Source organism: Panthera uncia, chromosome C2 (assembly GCF_023721935.1).
Source record: "Panthera uncia isolate 11264 chromosome C2, Puncia_PCG_1.0, whole genome shotgun sequence".
Taxonomy (NCBI): Eukaryota; Metazoa; Chordata; class Mammalia; order Carnivora; family Felidae; genus Panthera; species Panthera uncia.
In genome coordinates, this window is record NC_064810.1 from 31169471 (window position 1) to 31186316 (window position 16846).

The 16846-nt window shown below is 37.4% G+C and overlaps 1 protein-coding gene across 1 annotated transcript in view; it reads right to left on the reverse strand.

Moving 5' to 3' along the window:
• Positions 1-6733: 6733 nt before the first annotated feature.
• The window catches only part of ROBO1 (roundabout guidance receptor 1), a 400374-nt gene continuing 390261 nt past the window's right edge, over positions 6734-16846 (reverse strand). Inside the window, exons 27-29 of the mRNA XM_049628000.1 lie at positions 15467-15775; positions 9875-10071; positions 6734-8628 (exon numbers count right to left, since the gene is read on the reverse strand). Coding sequence (XP_049483957.1) covers positions 8614-8628; positions 9875-10071; positions 15467-15775 — 521 coding nt within the window. The 3' untranslated portion in view covers positions 6734-8613. The remainder of the gene's footprint in view (positions 8629-9874; positions 10072-15466; positions 15776-16846) is intronic.

Here is a 16846-nt window from a genome sequence, read left to right on the forward strand (position 1 = left end):
CCATTCTGAGAGCACAATCGGATTCAATTTTGTGAAAGATATATGCCAGCCAGTGTGAGCAATCCACTAACGATATCACCCTCCTGGAACCAGGGATCAGTTCACTGGACCTCAGGACAATCCTATAGACAATTATCAGGACGCTCCTTGTGTTAGGGATCCCACATGCAAGGTCCTGGGTCCACATCAATCCCTATCTGGGCTCTGGCACTTTGCTCTGAAGGCAGTGGCTGCCTGACAAGTCTCAGTCAGCAGAGGAGGAGTGTTAAAATTTCCAGGAAGACACTCCAAAGTGCAGAAGACCCCTGAAGTACAAGGTGAGGATAAAAGTCCTAGTTGTCCAGGTTACTTTTGTGACTTCCTGAAGCTGAGTAGGCAATAGAAGTCACCTAAGTGGGAAGCATCAAGAACTTTGTTTCATTCAAGATTTGGAGAGCTCAGAGCTTTGCCTAAATGGAAGAAGAATGTCTAAAACCTCCAAGCCTCACCACTGTCATTTTTCTTTCTTAATGTTTACTTAGTTTTGAGAGACAGAGAGCGAGAGGGGAGGAGCAGAGAGAAAGGAAGATAGAGAATGGGAAGCAGGCTCCCTGCTGTCAGCACAAAGCCCAACGTGGGGCTCGAACTCCTGAACCATGAGATTGTGACCTGAGCCGAAGTTAGATGCTCAACTGACCGAGCCACCCAGGCACCCGTCACTTCAGTCCTGTTATGTGGAGTTTGTGATTGTGCGCAAGATCTGAGTGAAAAGTTCCAAGGCCATGTAAAAACTTTGAGCCTAACTTATTTAAGGCAATGGGCTTGCATAAATGTTACAACGTTTCATCAAATGTAGTTCTATTGAAAGAGCTTTATTTTACCTGCCACCTCATAAATGCTACTGATTGCAGTTGTCATGCAGTGACTCAATGACAGTCTTGCAAGACACATAAATGGGCTACACCATCCTCAAGTTTGCTTGAAATTTCCTTCATCTTTTTCTGAGGGATTAGGTCATTTTTCCAGCATATATTCGCACAGTTTATGTATTGTAAAGCACAACTTTAATTATTACAGATATTTTTCTTTCTTAGGTACCATAAAGCTTATTGTTCTGCTAGAAAATCCACGATCGTCGTTATTCTGATGATCCAACTCACATCTCACTGCTATTTCCATACCTGTTTTGCTTTGGTATTGTTTCAATACTGATAGTATAAGAATTTTCAAAATAGAGTAAAACCTTGGTTTGCGAGCATAATTCATCCCGATTATACAAGTAATCCAAAGTACTTGTATATCAAAACGAACTTCAAGAACCATTAGTTCAGTTGTGATCATGTGATGTTCAGCATTACATACTACTCACATTGTAAGATATTGCTCGTGTATCAACTTAAAATTTATCGGAAATGTTTGCTCATCTTGTGGACCATTCACGGAACAAGTTCCTCACAATCCAAGGTTTTACTGTATGTTAAATGGCAGTTAAACTCAACACACACAGTACCAGCAACTGATACCTCGTAAGAATTCCACCAATGTGAAAGTTGTGTGACTACCTATGACTAAATTCATACATGCACGATGTGAAAGAAATGTATCTTAAATTTGAAAATGGTAATTTGATTATGGCTTGATTTTTGATACCGTGTTGAAACATCTCCAATGATCCTGCTTGTGGTACAGGGCTTTGCGGACTCTGTTGTGGCAGACAATTCCCTTTGAGATCATACTTACCTCATTTTGGCACTTTCCCATGTCAGACATCAGCCATAAATCATGTCCACTTTCTGCCCCTGGGTCTTCTGGGTCTCTGGGTCTCCTATTCTCACTTGGTCTGCTCACCAGTGCTTGAGAGGTAACTCCCCTGCCTACCCCACCTCTGCCCCACCAACAACTTGCAACTAATGGGGAACTAGGTGTAAGCTGATAATGTTCCAGGTACCTGTCCTTTGGGGAAGGATTCAGGATAATGTTCCAGGTACCTGTCCTTTGGGGAAGGATTCAGGGAGGTATTCTGTATGCTTCTCAGAGAAGCCAGTAGAGTCCCCACGGGAGGCACCTTTACCAACTTTAAAGTACCCGTATTGACGTCTCTCTCATTTCCCTCACACTCCCAACCCCACTTCCTGGGATTACATCCTAAATAAATTGTTTGTGCCCAGGTCTTCGTTGCAGGTTCTGCTTCCGGGGAAACCAACAAAACCAAGTCACTGTTTGACCCTCATCTGATTCTTTTGGGGGGATGCAAATTATCAAAGTATTTTTTGACTAATCGTAAATGAAAAAGGTGCACATTTTATGCAGCTCTGAAGGTTAGCGATTATTTAACCTGAAAAGAAAGATAGGTGTCATGATTCTCTAGTTCAGCACAAATATTAACATGTTTGTATTGCCCTATAGAAAGGTAACTTACTGAGCAGTCATATTTAAGTTCCTTCCACAACTATTCTTCAAATGCTATCTTCCTGCTGATTCCCTTGTTAGTGAGGCAAATAAAATTTGACAAGTGTTCACTTTCTGTTTGTGTGAGACATGTTTTTTTAAAGCAGACAATGAAAACTACATTGTGACTGCTGCCTGTCTGACAATGATTGCAAGACGCTGTCAACTCTAAGGTTCATTCCAGTTTCAGATATATTACAATGAAACATATACTTCATTTATATTAGGGTGGTGGTTTTCAAACCTTATTTTTTTTAAACATAAAGCTACCTTGTTTCCAAACATGCAATTTGGGATTGTTTCCAAAATGCAAATTATTAGGCCTTGCTTTCCGGGATTCTGATTGAGTGGGAACAGGACAGGAATCAGGAATCTACATTTATAACCAGAAGACAGATATTCATGGACATTACTTTGAGAAACATAGGCTTAGGGCCTCCAGAGAATAAGTATCTTTGACATATTTTTTAAACACTCATTTGTTGTTCTCCCTCTCACTAGCATTCACAACAGGGAATAAGGGAAAGAGAAAGACAAAGAATGTAACTTGCTAAACTATTAACACCCCCAATGTCAATTAGTCTACTTTGTTCTTAACAACGACAAGAAATTTTAAAAATAAAAGATTATCTACTTTTTGAAAAATAAAGCCACATTTGTTTTCTCAGACACCCTCATACATCTAAAAAAAAGGTTGACAATTTGGTTAAAAACCATCTTGCTAACTCATAATAACAATGCATTTGTATTCCTCATATGAGTAAATTCTTTTATTTCTAAGTTCAAGATCTGAATTTCTTACATTCCATTTCCATATAGTCTACATTTTTGTTCATCGTGTAGTAAATTGTTTAAGCCACTGAACTGAGCACCTTACAGCAGGAACACTTGAGTGCTAAGCAAACAACAGCTCAGTTTTGGCGTGGTAGTCCTTGTCTTTGCAGGGTTATCTGAATATTTTCTTGTTTTGTCATTTTATAAAAACGCTGATGAAAATGACACATTTGTGGTAGGGAAGGCAGTCACTTGGTGTGTTACAGACAAGATCTCACCTTAACAAATGGACACTGGACTTTGCAGTTGGAGTGTATTCATACATGGGAAAAAATCTTGAGCATCAATACCAAAATAGGAACCAAATTTAGGGATCTAAAAACAGGAGGTCCTTAAGGCTTTTGGTTGGAAGTCCTGTTACAGACTCCTTTATGAAAAGAAAAAAGTCAATGCCCATATTTTTCTAAAAAAAAAAAATCTTAAAACTTAACATTGGGGCACCTGTGCAGCTCAGTTGGTTAACTGTCCGACTTCGACTCAGGTCATGATCTCACGGTTCGTGGGTTCAAGACCCATGTCAGGCTCTGCTCTCAGAGCAGAGCCTGCTTCGGATCCTCTGTCTCCCTCTCTCTCGCCCCCTTCCCCTCTCAAAAAAATAAACATCTGAAAAAAACCAAACTTGTTAACACTAAAGTAATCTTTATACTCTCTTGCTCAATATTTAGTTTGGTCTGGTGACAAATCCCTGTTGTTGTTGTTTTTTTTTTTTTTTCCCTTTTAAATGTCTGCTATATTCTCTTGAAATAAGCTGAGAAAACTAGAATTTGAGAAAAGATATTTCCATTTGAAGAATAACCTCTTTTTTTAATGTCTAATTATATCTTTTTTTGTAGCAAGATTGTATATTTTTTTTTTTAATTTTTTTTTCATCGTTTTTTATTTATTTTTGGGACAGAGAGAGACAGAGCATGAATGGGGGAGGGGCAGAGAGAGAGGGAGACACAGAATTGGAAACAGGCTCCAGGCTCCGAGCCATCAGCCCAGAGCCTGATGCGGGGCTCGAACTCACGGACCGCGAGATCGTGACCTGGCTGAAGTCGGACGCTTAACCGACTGCGCCATCCAGGCGCCCCTGTATATTTTAATATTAACAGACATTGCACCTGCTACGGACGATTTCCTACCATCCCATCCCACTTCCTGCTTCCAGCAGATGAGAGAGCTTTCTCTGTACACTGCCCTCAGGTGGTGTCCAGAGAAATCCAAAGGAATGGTTACCATAGAAAAGCAATTCAACACTCCCTTTGGGGTTTCAAAACCGATTTTTGAAATCTATAGCAGAATGAAGGCTCAGTTGCAAGAGCTAAGGTCTTGCAAACCAAAGACTTGGCATGCATGCAATATACATGCTAGTCTGTCTCTTCCCCCCTTTTTCCTCTTGTTCTCTTCTCCTTCTCCTCCTCTATCTCACTGGGAAGACAGAATTAAACATGAAGTGAGAGAATTAGATACAGCGAACGTGTCACTGAGGTTTCTGATTCTTGTGCCCTCTCACCTCTGATCACGTAGAGTTTTAGGAGTCTGCAAGAGCAACCTCGGCAGCACTTTCTAGTTCTGAATCAGAGAAGGAGGAGGTATGGCCCATAAATACCTGAGCATTTACCATGTACTTTACGCATATCAATTCATTTAATCCAAACAACCTTGTAAAGTAGGCATTCTTAATACCATTCAATGATTAAGGCAGATTCACTAATCTTCCCATGGCTACAGCTAATAATTTGTGGAAGCAGGATTCAAGAATAGGTGGTCTGGATCTAGGACCAAGGCCAACTTCCTTTACATTTCAAAAGTAGCCGCCACCCCCTCCCCCAACCCGCAGATGCACACAGCCTCCATGGTAACCAATTAAAGATAGTAGCATCTTGTCAGGCCCAAGGAAGGGTCCTCATACCCAAGTCTCCAGAACCCCAGCATGGCATGGAAGAGCGTATGAAAGCCCCATTCGCTGCTCCCTACACCCAACCTACATCAAAGGGTTTAAAAATATCAGGATAGTGTCTATGAATAAGGGATATCAAGGTAGGGAAAAGGAAGATGCCGCATAAAAGTTATGATAAACGAAGACCATTGGAAACTTGGACAAGAGCAAAATTGTTGGAAGCTTCTACTGCCAACACCGCCCCCCGCCCCCGCCAACACATGCGCATGCACACACACACACACACACACTTTCTACAAAAGAATACAGCCTTGGGAATTTAGATGCTTCCCTATAGAGAGGGCAAGGAAGAGAAAATCTGGACTTTATATCTGAAATGACCAAGAAAGTCAGATACAATTGAGTTCATCCAGAATAAAGATGATATTTTTCTGCCACTAAGCAGAACAGCAGCCCAAACAGTGTTATTTAAAACTCAAGTGACATTGCACTTGAACTGTGAAATATGTGCTGAAAATGCCACATCACCACCCATTGTGTGGCCCTCAGGAATTCAAGAGCAAGGAAACAAACAAAAACACCAATAATTTATTCCATGGTTAGGAATTTCACAGTGTATTTTACTCACTGGAAATGGAACCACCCCCATCCTTGCACTACTTTTATACTTTGATATGTTTTTAACTCTTTGCAAGTTTGTAGGACCAAACTATGTGTGAAAAGTGAGGATAGAATGGGTGCAATGAATTTCAGTCTATGAACACAATATCTTATGTTGTTCGGGGCAGTTACAGAGTCCATGTCGTCACATACATTAACTCACTGAATCATGACAATTGCTCCACGAGGTAGGCATTATTGAATTTACAGGTGAAGTACCTGAGATTCTGAGGTTAAGTAACACGTCCAAGGAAATACAGCTCATGACAAAACTGGGACTCAAACACAGGCCCCCAGATTCACATAATTTATATGTATATCACATGATATAAATAGAAACTAGCTTATAGTCACCTCACAAGGGGAGAGAAAAATTAGGCCGTTAAGCATGTCTCTCCAATGTTCCCCTTGAAATAGCTTGGAAACTGACTTCTTGACCTATGGATCTAAGCAGATGCTGGTGATTATATCACTTTTGTAAAATTAAACTTCAAAATAATATCTACCTTCTTTTTTTTCAAAATTTTCCCAGTTTTGTAAATTATGATCAACACAAAGTTTAACCATATATAGATATATCACAGGGAAAGAACCTTCACTAGATTCTCTCGCTCATCTCATCCATTCAAAGTTGAATACTTGAATATTCTGACCTTAATCTAATGAGCAGTAATGTTCAACCCAGTATATGGCAGGTATAGAATTGTTAAAATTTCACATGAACTTTTAAACAAGAAAGCAGATAATTACTAATAAATATTCTGGATAATATAATTTTCTTATTGATGGGACAGAAGTGGCTCAAACTTTATAAATTAGATGTATCATAGTTGAATCCTAACTATTTCAGAAATAGGTTAATTGAAATTCAGATACACATAAAAAACATTTTAGTACATCCTTAATATTAAAATGCTATTTTATGACCAAATGCCTTTTAGGTCTTGATTGATCTTACAGCCTTAATTTCCATGGAGTAAACAGAGAATTTTTCCTTATAAGTAAAGCCTCGTTGTTCAGAAAACAGAATTTTTATTCATCTGATAATACAGTGGTGAAATGTTAAGACAGCACAACTTTGTGACTAAATGGAATAAATTTGATCACACAATGAAAAAACAAAAGAAGTCAACACAAGAAAGAATGATGTATTTGAGAACATTTTTAATAAATAATGTGACAAAATTACTTTTCTGATTATTGGTTTTCAGTATGCAAAATTATGGCTAAAAATAAGAGGTTTCTTACATGAACATAATGAAAACATTAATCACATGGATTGTTCCCTTAGTACTGCACACCCTTTCTATGTAACTTTCAAATTATCTAAGTGAACACATTTAGTTTTTGGTGAACACCAGCTTTTTCTGTGTGGTTCAGTTTTGTTTGGCTTTGTTTTCCAGTGGGGTCAGGCCTGATACCTGTGTATGAATAAATGTACATTTTTTTCTTCAAATAGCACCAATTATCAAGTCAATGAAATTCATATAACGACAAAAAAGGATCATAAAAATCTACAGTCAGAGGGCATCATTTGGCAATTCAAAGCAAGTAATGCCTCTCTTTGAGCTTATAAGAAAATCTTATAAGTTTCAACATTGGCCACAACAAACTTAAACCTTTTTTTTTTCTTTAGGTCCAGGAAAAGTAAGAACCATTGGGTTCATGGCCCACAATAAAGTATGCACGTTACTTCACCACCTGTCATCATTCAAATATTCCAAATACAAACATAGAGCATTAACAAAACAGGTTAAAAACGCTTCTCAACACTTTTTTCAATAAGACAAAAAAGGTTAATAGTTACAATGGTTTACAAATAAAGTTTAGTGATTGTGCTTTTAAAACCAAAAAAAAAAAAAAAAAGATTAAAAACAGTGCATTACAAAAACAAAAATCAAACTTCCTTAAGTGGCACTTCTGAAAGTTGAACTGACACTACCAGAAGAAATTTAGGCCAGTTAAGATAGGGATGTCCTTATTCAATTGGTCATTAAAAACATCCATTGGTTTGTAATATGCATTAATAATTGCATTCGATTGAAAAATAGAACAAGGTTTTTTGCTAGGCTTACTTATGACAATGACTAGACAACCAGAGATCCAACTGGCTTATCCCTACTTATCCAAAAGTATATTTCCAGTAAGAATATACTTCCATGATTGAAATGAAGACAAAATAAAGTACCACCAGGGGTTGCAAAGAGTATATATTTACAATGTTTCTACCCCATTCAAATCGACTTGTGGTTGTTCTGCATGTATTCTATTTTATTTTCTCCCAGCAGAGGGTGGTATGAAAGACTGACTTTAAAATCATGTGAAAATGAAATGTGTTTTAATTTGCAGTAGCAGTTGGTTATAGAAAGATTATATCTTGAGAGCCCTTGCCATGAGGTTGATTAGTCAATTTTGTATCTTTGATCAATACTTTGCTATAAAATTGGCTTGATATAGAAGCAGTGCAATGCCATATCTCAGGGGCAAAATGCAAACGAACTGTTTTGTTCTCTCTTGCTGGCTGATGACTGAAGCAAGAAGTCAAGTACTTCCCTTGCTAGAAGTAAAGTGTAATGGTTTGTTCCAACAGCGAGGGGAATAGGGAAGTTCTTCATAGGGATAAGGATCAAACAACAACAATAAAACTCCAATAAAATTTTTAAAAATGGTATTCCAATAAGAGGAATAAAAATGACAATTTTTACACTCTGATTGCACTGAACATTGTATCTGGCGTCATGTGTCATCAGACAAGAGGCATCTTGAGAGATACTTTTCACATTGGATCGCACAAGCCTCTCTGGTTGTCTTCAGCTTTCAGTTTCCTGTAAGAGATAAGTTTTTGGTAAATTTCAAAATCAGTCTTATAGTCTTATATTTATATGGATGTATATGTTTTTATCCTTATAATTTGCGTTTCTTCCTTCATTCCCTGGCATACGTTAAAAAGTGCTCATGGCAACTAATTTCATTTGTCTTTATAGCTGGTTTTGATAGAAGATCCAGTAGTTCTCTACAAGCACCAAATTGTGTTCTACAGAATGTTGCAGTATTGGGGTATGTGGGGCAGGAGCGAGAGGGGCAGCAGAAGGTGGATTTCTCTACTTACCCCATCCCCAACTCAACATTATAGCTCAAATTTTATTGGTTTAAGTATTAGAGTTATTTTTGGTAACTTTTTGTCCCCCAGAAAAGTTCTTCTCCTTAAAAAGACAAGCACAACTTATAAAACAGCTTCTCATCACAACAACTGCAAGAAGAAAATCTTCTTATTCCAAAATTCAAAATCAAAATGTTTTGGGTATTATAGGAAATTCAATTAGATATTATGCCTTAAAATTTTTCACCTTCTATTCTTAAAAGTTTAAGATGAACGTTCATTTAACAATCTAGTTGGGTTTAAATATATTTGTAAGAAGAGAAATTTGTCCTCAACTTGTTTATTATTATTATTAAATGGAGGAAACATGGTCTTAAAAGTTGGTTTATTTTGACTTACTGCCAATTCTATCGTGTATTGCTATCTATAAATTCCAACAAAGGAGTATATATTTGACTCAAAGAGTGTTCTCTTCTGGGAAGGTTAATGTCAAGGATCATGTTCTCATTGGCAGAAGAATTAAGGTGGAAGATAGTTGGTCCAATCAGTTAGATTAACCCCAGTGATTACTAGGGCGGCAGATAACACAGGCTAAGTACTCTCATTTACATCCTTATAACTCTGTCACCTTACTGGTTTTTACAACCTACTACAATACAGTACTATACAATATATTATCTAGAGAAATAGTTCTTATTTCCTAACAACATGTTTGCCATATAAACTTCTTATATGAATATCTGCAGATGAACATGACCTCTAGATCCAAAAAGAAACCGTTATCACCATTTAAAACATTGGAATGCATTTCAAGAAAATCATTAAATTCACAGAAGTTTAGTCTCTAGTACACTAACATTGGCATTTGTGGTAAAACAGAAACATTTCTGTGGCCTGATACATATTTCTAAATTTGAGGCTGATTTAATAACTAGCATAATGCTGAGAAACTTGGAGAAAATTATAGATACCTCTAATTCTTCATTATTATCTTCTCCTCTTTCATATCCTCCAAGAACCTGCATTTCTGCAATATTTCTTCGACCTACATTTGCTTGTTCTCTTTGTCTGCTTCCTGATCCTCTTGATGACATTGAGCTTGAAGAACTAGGATCTCTGGGATTGTTTGATGTTGGAAAAGTAGGTCTACAGTAAGGTAGAATATCCTCTGTGTAATGAAATATAGTAAGTGCATATGAACACCATTATGCATTTTCATTGTATAATGTATCATCACTTATGTCTGTAATTTTGAATGGGGAAGCACCAGTGTTTTTGAGGAGTAAGTGAGGATATTTTATAACAATAATTGAAAAGCAGCATTGTCATGAAAATGAAAATAACAAGTCTTGTCTTCCTGGTAGTGGTTGGCATTCAGGTTGGTTTCACTCACAAGCTCCTGACTACCTCAAACTCACTTGGGACCAAATTCATTAAAAGAGGTAAACCAAACCTAGAATCAGACAGAGCTTCCAGTTCTCTCCTTCACTATGTGATATCCAATTATTTTAGGCCTTAGTTTCCACTTTTCTAAAAAAAGTATTAATAATATGTATACCCAGAGGAGCCCCTAGTGTTGCTGTAAAAACAGAGGAGATAATGAAATCTCTATGCAAATTATGAAAGATCATTTTCAGGCACTGATAAAAACAAAGCCCAGTTTCCTCAAACTACCAAAACAGAATCAAGCCCAGGTTCACTTTCCAGACAGCCTCCATCTTAACATTGTATTTACATTGTGGAACCTTGAATCTCAGAAGTTTGTCACATTGCTAGCTCAAAACACAAGCCACTCTAATTAAACACCATCTTCTGAATTTCTATCTTCTTACTGCTTTAAATTTGGTGCTGCTTGTATTGATGCCTCCACCAGTTGCTCACTTCTCTCTAAAGCCTGTTCCCTCCACTCTTTGGACACCAAACACATGAAAAACCAACTCTTCTATATTCATTTCCCCTCCCCCTCCAAATGCTTCTACTGTCCACGCTGCCTGAATGCAATCTGATTTCCCCTGAGGTTTCCACACAAGCTCTCTCCAGTAGAATGAGGAAGGTTTGCCTCTTATCCCAACTAGCACCAGTTCGAAGTCAATACTCCCTGACCTTTGCACAAAACATTCTCTTCCTGGGAAGGTCAACCACTCTACTAATGTCACCTGTTTAGTCCTCCTTGATGGCACCTTTCTCCATCCATTCTACTCATTACAACTTCTACCAATCATCCAGGTTCTGACTTGCTGGGGTCTCACAGTCCATGAAGACCACTGTTCCTGCATCCTTGCCTCATAGCACTTGGACTCCTGTGACTTGCATCTTCTGTCCCTGTTTTACCAATCTTCTTCTATTGACTGTAATTTTTGTCAATCTACAATATAAAATCTGTCTTTTGCTAAAAACCTTCCTGTTAAGCCTGTGCTCTACATGAATCAATAGCTTCTTTCTGTCCTTAATGCTCAACAAAGCTTCTTAAATTTAGACTCAATAGTGGTAGATGCAACTCCCATTTACTCTGGATCGCACTGAAATCTATGCATGCCCACATTACCACTATGAAAGAGAAAACTCACTGTTGACTTTGAAAATGCTAATCATGTTTCAGCCCTTATGTCTCTGGACTTCTCGCTGCCTTCATCTGGAAACCACTATCAATTTAAACATCACTATTCCCAGCTTCTAGTTCTCTTCCTTCCTGGACAGTTTTCTGTGGGCTCTTCCTATAGAGTGCCTCATACATGTTGATGCCCTGCAAATTTCTACTTTTACCCTAGTGTATACATATACATTTTTCTCCCACTCACTCTGGGTAATTTCATCCATTCTCACAAATTGTAACCTTTTCTAGAATGTAACTGTCACGGGGGCAGGTATTTTTCTGGGTTTTGTGTTTTGATATACTCTCAACTTGACATATAACAGGTCATTGATAAATAGTTTTGAGTGAATGAGTGGATTTAATTACTATTTTATTATGATAAATCATTAATTTATATTTCCAATTTTTGAATTATGTAGAATACTTCCTCTTAAGCGTCCCTCAAACTCACTATGTTGAACATTGACTTCATCATGTCCACTCCTTTCTTCTCTTCTGGATTCTCTAATATAGTTAATGACAACACTAATTATTAAGAAAACAAACACAGAAAACTGAAATTATTTTAGAGTGTTCCCTGCCTTCCAACAACCTTCCGGCACTCTTTCAATGTACCTTTTCCACACATTCAAATGTACACAGGTGAGCCTGACTTTTAACACAAAAAAATGTTAATGTTGGATTTTCCCACTCACTCATCTCTGTTCCTATCGCCTGGTTTATATTCTCCACATCTCTTGTCCAGGTGTTGCAGATATCTTCCAATAGATCTCTGTGTCTTGAGCTATTTCTCTCTAAAACATATTCACTCAGCTGCCTTCTTATAGGAACTACAGGCACTCTATGACTTAAACTTACATTTACCTCAAGAGCTTCCTCTTTGACCACATTTACTATTTAGTCACACTGAATTTATAATCTTCTTAATGTACCTCAAAGCTTTTCATGCTGAGTTTCTCTGCCAGAACAATCTATTCACTCTTCTTACTCAAGTAAATCTCCACCCACCCCAGTCACTCAGCTTATGTGTTATTTCCACCAGGAAAGATCAAGAAGTCGTTTTCTACCTCACGTCCCCACAAGACTGGGCTAACTGTCCCTTCTCTGGACTCTCAAGTATCACAGCATCATAAACGTTATACCAAATATGAATATGTCTGTGAATCTACAGATAACCTGTCTCCAACTCTGACTGTAAGCTTCTTGAGGTCAAGGTTCATACTTACACATAAATCTCAAGACCAGTACAATGCTTTATACCACAGTGGATGTTTGATATATGTAGAAATAAATTGAACTAACTGAGGTAAATGTCAGCAAAACAATCAGTCATTCAAGTCTAGAAGACCACTCTCTTTAATTAAAAAATGACCATTCATTACACATGTAAATCAGGGTGCCTCTTTCATTTTAAATAATGTCAACTGAATTATGAAGGTGAAAATTATAGCAATGCATAGAAACAATCATTTAATGACACATATACACAGAGTTATGGTTCAAATCAGAATTTGGGAAAGCAAGACATAAAATAATAATCTGGTCAGTGTAACTCAGTGCTCTCCATGAAATAGGGTCCCTTGTTTCTAGATTAATAGTTCCAGCAATAGTTCTTTAGTTAGAAATATTTTTATAACACAAAGGACAACTTATTAAAAGTCTAAAGATTGATAAAATAATTCCATCTCTTTGTTCTAATTCTGTATACACCAATATCTTTCCAGGTTTGTAAGTTTTTTTTTTTTTCCCTGAAAAATCCCACCTGCTTTGGAGGAAGCTTACTTGTAGCAGCAAATTGGTTTATACTTTCAGGCCACATATAAACTTCACAATTTATGTCATGACATTGTATTTATAAGTCACTACTTGGAGTATAGAATAGATCAAAGAGTCAGAGTCAGATCACATTTTGCTTAACTGATAACAAGCAAGCTAAGTTTTTCAAACTTTGGATTGTGGTAATAACATCAAGTACTTTGTGCTCATATAGTGGGGGTGTCCACCCCCACTCATCACTTTGTTGCTGAGTACATGCCTAGATTAGGAGTTCAGGCTTCCTGCCACATAAGAGAGTGAAACTGACTCCCATTTTGAAAGGACATTGCTAATGACCAGGTGCCCATAATAAAAAGAATGAGAGTTTGATGTCTAATTTTATCACAACATATCTATTAAAATACAGCAGTAGTTGTACAGGCTTCTCAGATTCATTACCCTACCACTCTTTTCTGACTATGACCAATCTTCCCTTTATTGTATTTCTTTCTCCTAAATGGTTTCTTTTCCTTAGTATCTAATAATGCTTAAATATACTATCCTAAACCATTTCTACAAATTCTGCCTTCCTGGCAAACTTGTTCCCAACCTCTTCTCTTCCCAGCCTTCTGAAAAGGGCTCATCACCTCCTTTCACAATGTCCATTTACTTTACAACTCCTTAGAGTCTGGCATCTATTCTGACTACTAAAAACAGTTCTAATACCACCCACGAATAACATATTGCAAAATCCTTAGGCATTCTCTCCCCATCCCCCACCTCCTGTTGACATCCAACTTTCAGTTCTGTGTGGCATTTTAGATTTCTTCCTGTCTTAAAATTTCCTCCTCCATTCTTTCTAGGACACTATTTTCTCTGGCTTAGAGATCTTGATTATTTTATATCTCTGGGTGGATCCATCTTAGTTTCCACTATAGAAAGTCATTCTTGTGCCTAGTCTTTAAATATAATCACTGCTGATTATTGGTGCATTGAAACTGGCTCACACGTTCTCAGCAAAAGAAGAGTAACCAAGTCTTCCCAACTCCACATTCACTGACTTCATATTAGCAGCTTGAAACCAGCTGTCTTGGGAGTAACTACCCAACAGAAGTATGTAAATGGGCACAAATTAGGATTTTGCTCTGCTTTCCTCCCAGAGAATTGATTGCTCAGCTTTAACCGACATATCACTGTTGATAATTTAGCCTTTGTAATTCACACAATTTTACTCTGTGTTGCTGTTTCTAAAATCCACTCTCTACTCACAACCTTTCCCCCTGATCTTTAAACTCAGTTGTCTAAAGTCTTATTGATTTTCTTCATATCTGTGTTCTTGTCAGCACCTTAATCCATTCAACATTGAAAATATTTTCCCTTAGAAATCTTTTCTGTTTTTTCTTACATTGGTTAGTACAATTATATTCCACTAGTCAGCAGGGCCATCTAATTAACATTTGAGTAACTTCTGCTTTACTCCATAGTTTCAGTCTATTTTTCTACTTTCGATTAGTCACCAATTCCTACTGGCTCTATCTCTGACATGCCAGTGGAGGCTGTTCTCTCCTTGATTTCCCCACATACCTATTTTAATTCAGTGTTTTCCTATTTTATACCTAGATATTTTACAGTGACCTGATACTTTCATCTACTAGATTCCAGTCTCTTCCTTCACTATCGAGTGCTGCCAATTCTTTTTCTAAAAATCTGATTCTGTCATTTCTTGCTCAAAATTCTTTGCTGGCTCACCACTGATTATATCATAAACCTCACAATCTAGAGTCATATTCCCAGCCTTGCCAATCTGGCCCAACCACCTCTCTAGTTTTATCTTTCATTATCTGTGCCAGGCCCGAAGCAACCTATTCTCTGGTCAAACTGGAAATTAAAGTTCCCCAAACATAGGTTTTTACACTTACATGTTTTTTCTCCATTTATTTCCTTTATCTGCTATCCCCTTCTCCCTGTTTAACCTGTTGAAATCATGCTTTCCCTTAAAACCCAATTCAAATGACACCTCTCCAAGGAAGTCTTATATAATGTTACAAATTTAATTTAATTATATTAAAATTATTTGAGTACATGCTTGTCTCCTCCATTAGAGACCAAATTTCTAAATCTTATCCATTTTCATATGGCTCACGAGAACCTAACAGTGTAACTTACAAAATATATGTTCAATCTATATTTATTTGCTGTATGAATAAATCGGTACCTTGGATGAGATGAGTCTTTGCTGGTGGAAGGTCGCGTTTTGCTGCCTTGTTTCCTCGTCCTTTCCCATCATTTTGCTGTTCCTGTGCTTCTCTGGTATCACCTGGATTTGTTCTCATATCTGCAACTTGTCTTCCATCCAATACTTCTCTCCCCTTGTAGCTGCCTACTTTTCTATCTGATGATCTGTCTGTTCTTGCTTCTATAGAAGGTAGTTTGGGTGCCATTACAGGTCGTACCTCCAGCTGTGCCTTGGATTGGACAGTGGGTGACTTTATAGCAGGTGGTGGCACCGGAGGAGGTGGAAGATCTAGAAAGAAAAATTGAAAATACTGTAAAAGTCTACCACTTACACTTAAATGTTAGTATTACCATTGGATTCACACAAAATTGTGAGGTAATACATCTTAAATGAACTGGAACATTTGAAGGCAACAAAGGAACAAGAAGATCAACAATTTCAATCTATCCTCATTGTTATATGGCACAAAAATAGTGAATCATAGAGCTGGGACTTAAAGATTACCTAGTCTTGGGATAGCTAATATGGGCATATGTGCTCAAACTCTCTCTCCCCCAACCATGACAGACCTTCTTAATTGATTTCATCGAAATGTTCCTGGTCCCAAATGCATACCCTTACTCTTCAGGCAACCACTTCAAATTGATTGAGGTTGGCACTTGAGTTGAGACGTATTTGCCATCTCTAATCTAGCCTAAATCCCTTCTCATTCTGTAAAAAGGGTAACTTGAACACACAGACCTTAAGTTTTCAACCTCAAATCTAGATGTGATCAGAGCTAGGACCAATGCCCTTAGATTCTTAATTTCTGGTTCAGTATTCTTTATATTATTACATTCTATTTTGTATTTATAATCTACCATCCATTGATGGGATTGCTGCACTTTGTATCTGCACCCAGAGGTTTTAAACCAGCTAATCTCTGGTATAAATGTAAGTTAATTTCATCTACCTATCACTTTATACACACTTTATGCACACATTTTTATATAATTCAAAGTCTTATAGACATACCTAACAATACAAGTAGGTAAAAATTTGATATCTAGAAAATTTACATTCTTTAAGGGGTGCTACCTTTGCCCCCATGTACATTTTAGGGAACAGAAATAGATATCCTAATAATAGCTGGAAAGTTAGAAGAATATGAAGAGATTCTAGTTTTAGGTTGTTCTGCCTTTAGCATGGAAAGGTTTGAATCCAATTTGTAATAGCTCAGGTAAGTAATGATAGAGGATGTAACTGCATTGGTGGCTGTTCAGATGAAGAAATGTATTTGAGAAAGGTTAAGAAAGAAAAATCAATATCATTTAATGATCAATGGAATCTAGCAGGGAAGGGACAGGACAGAATCTAAAA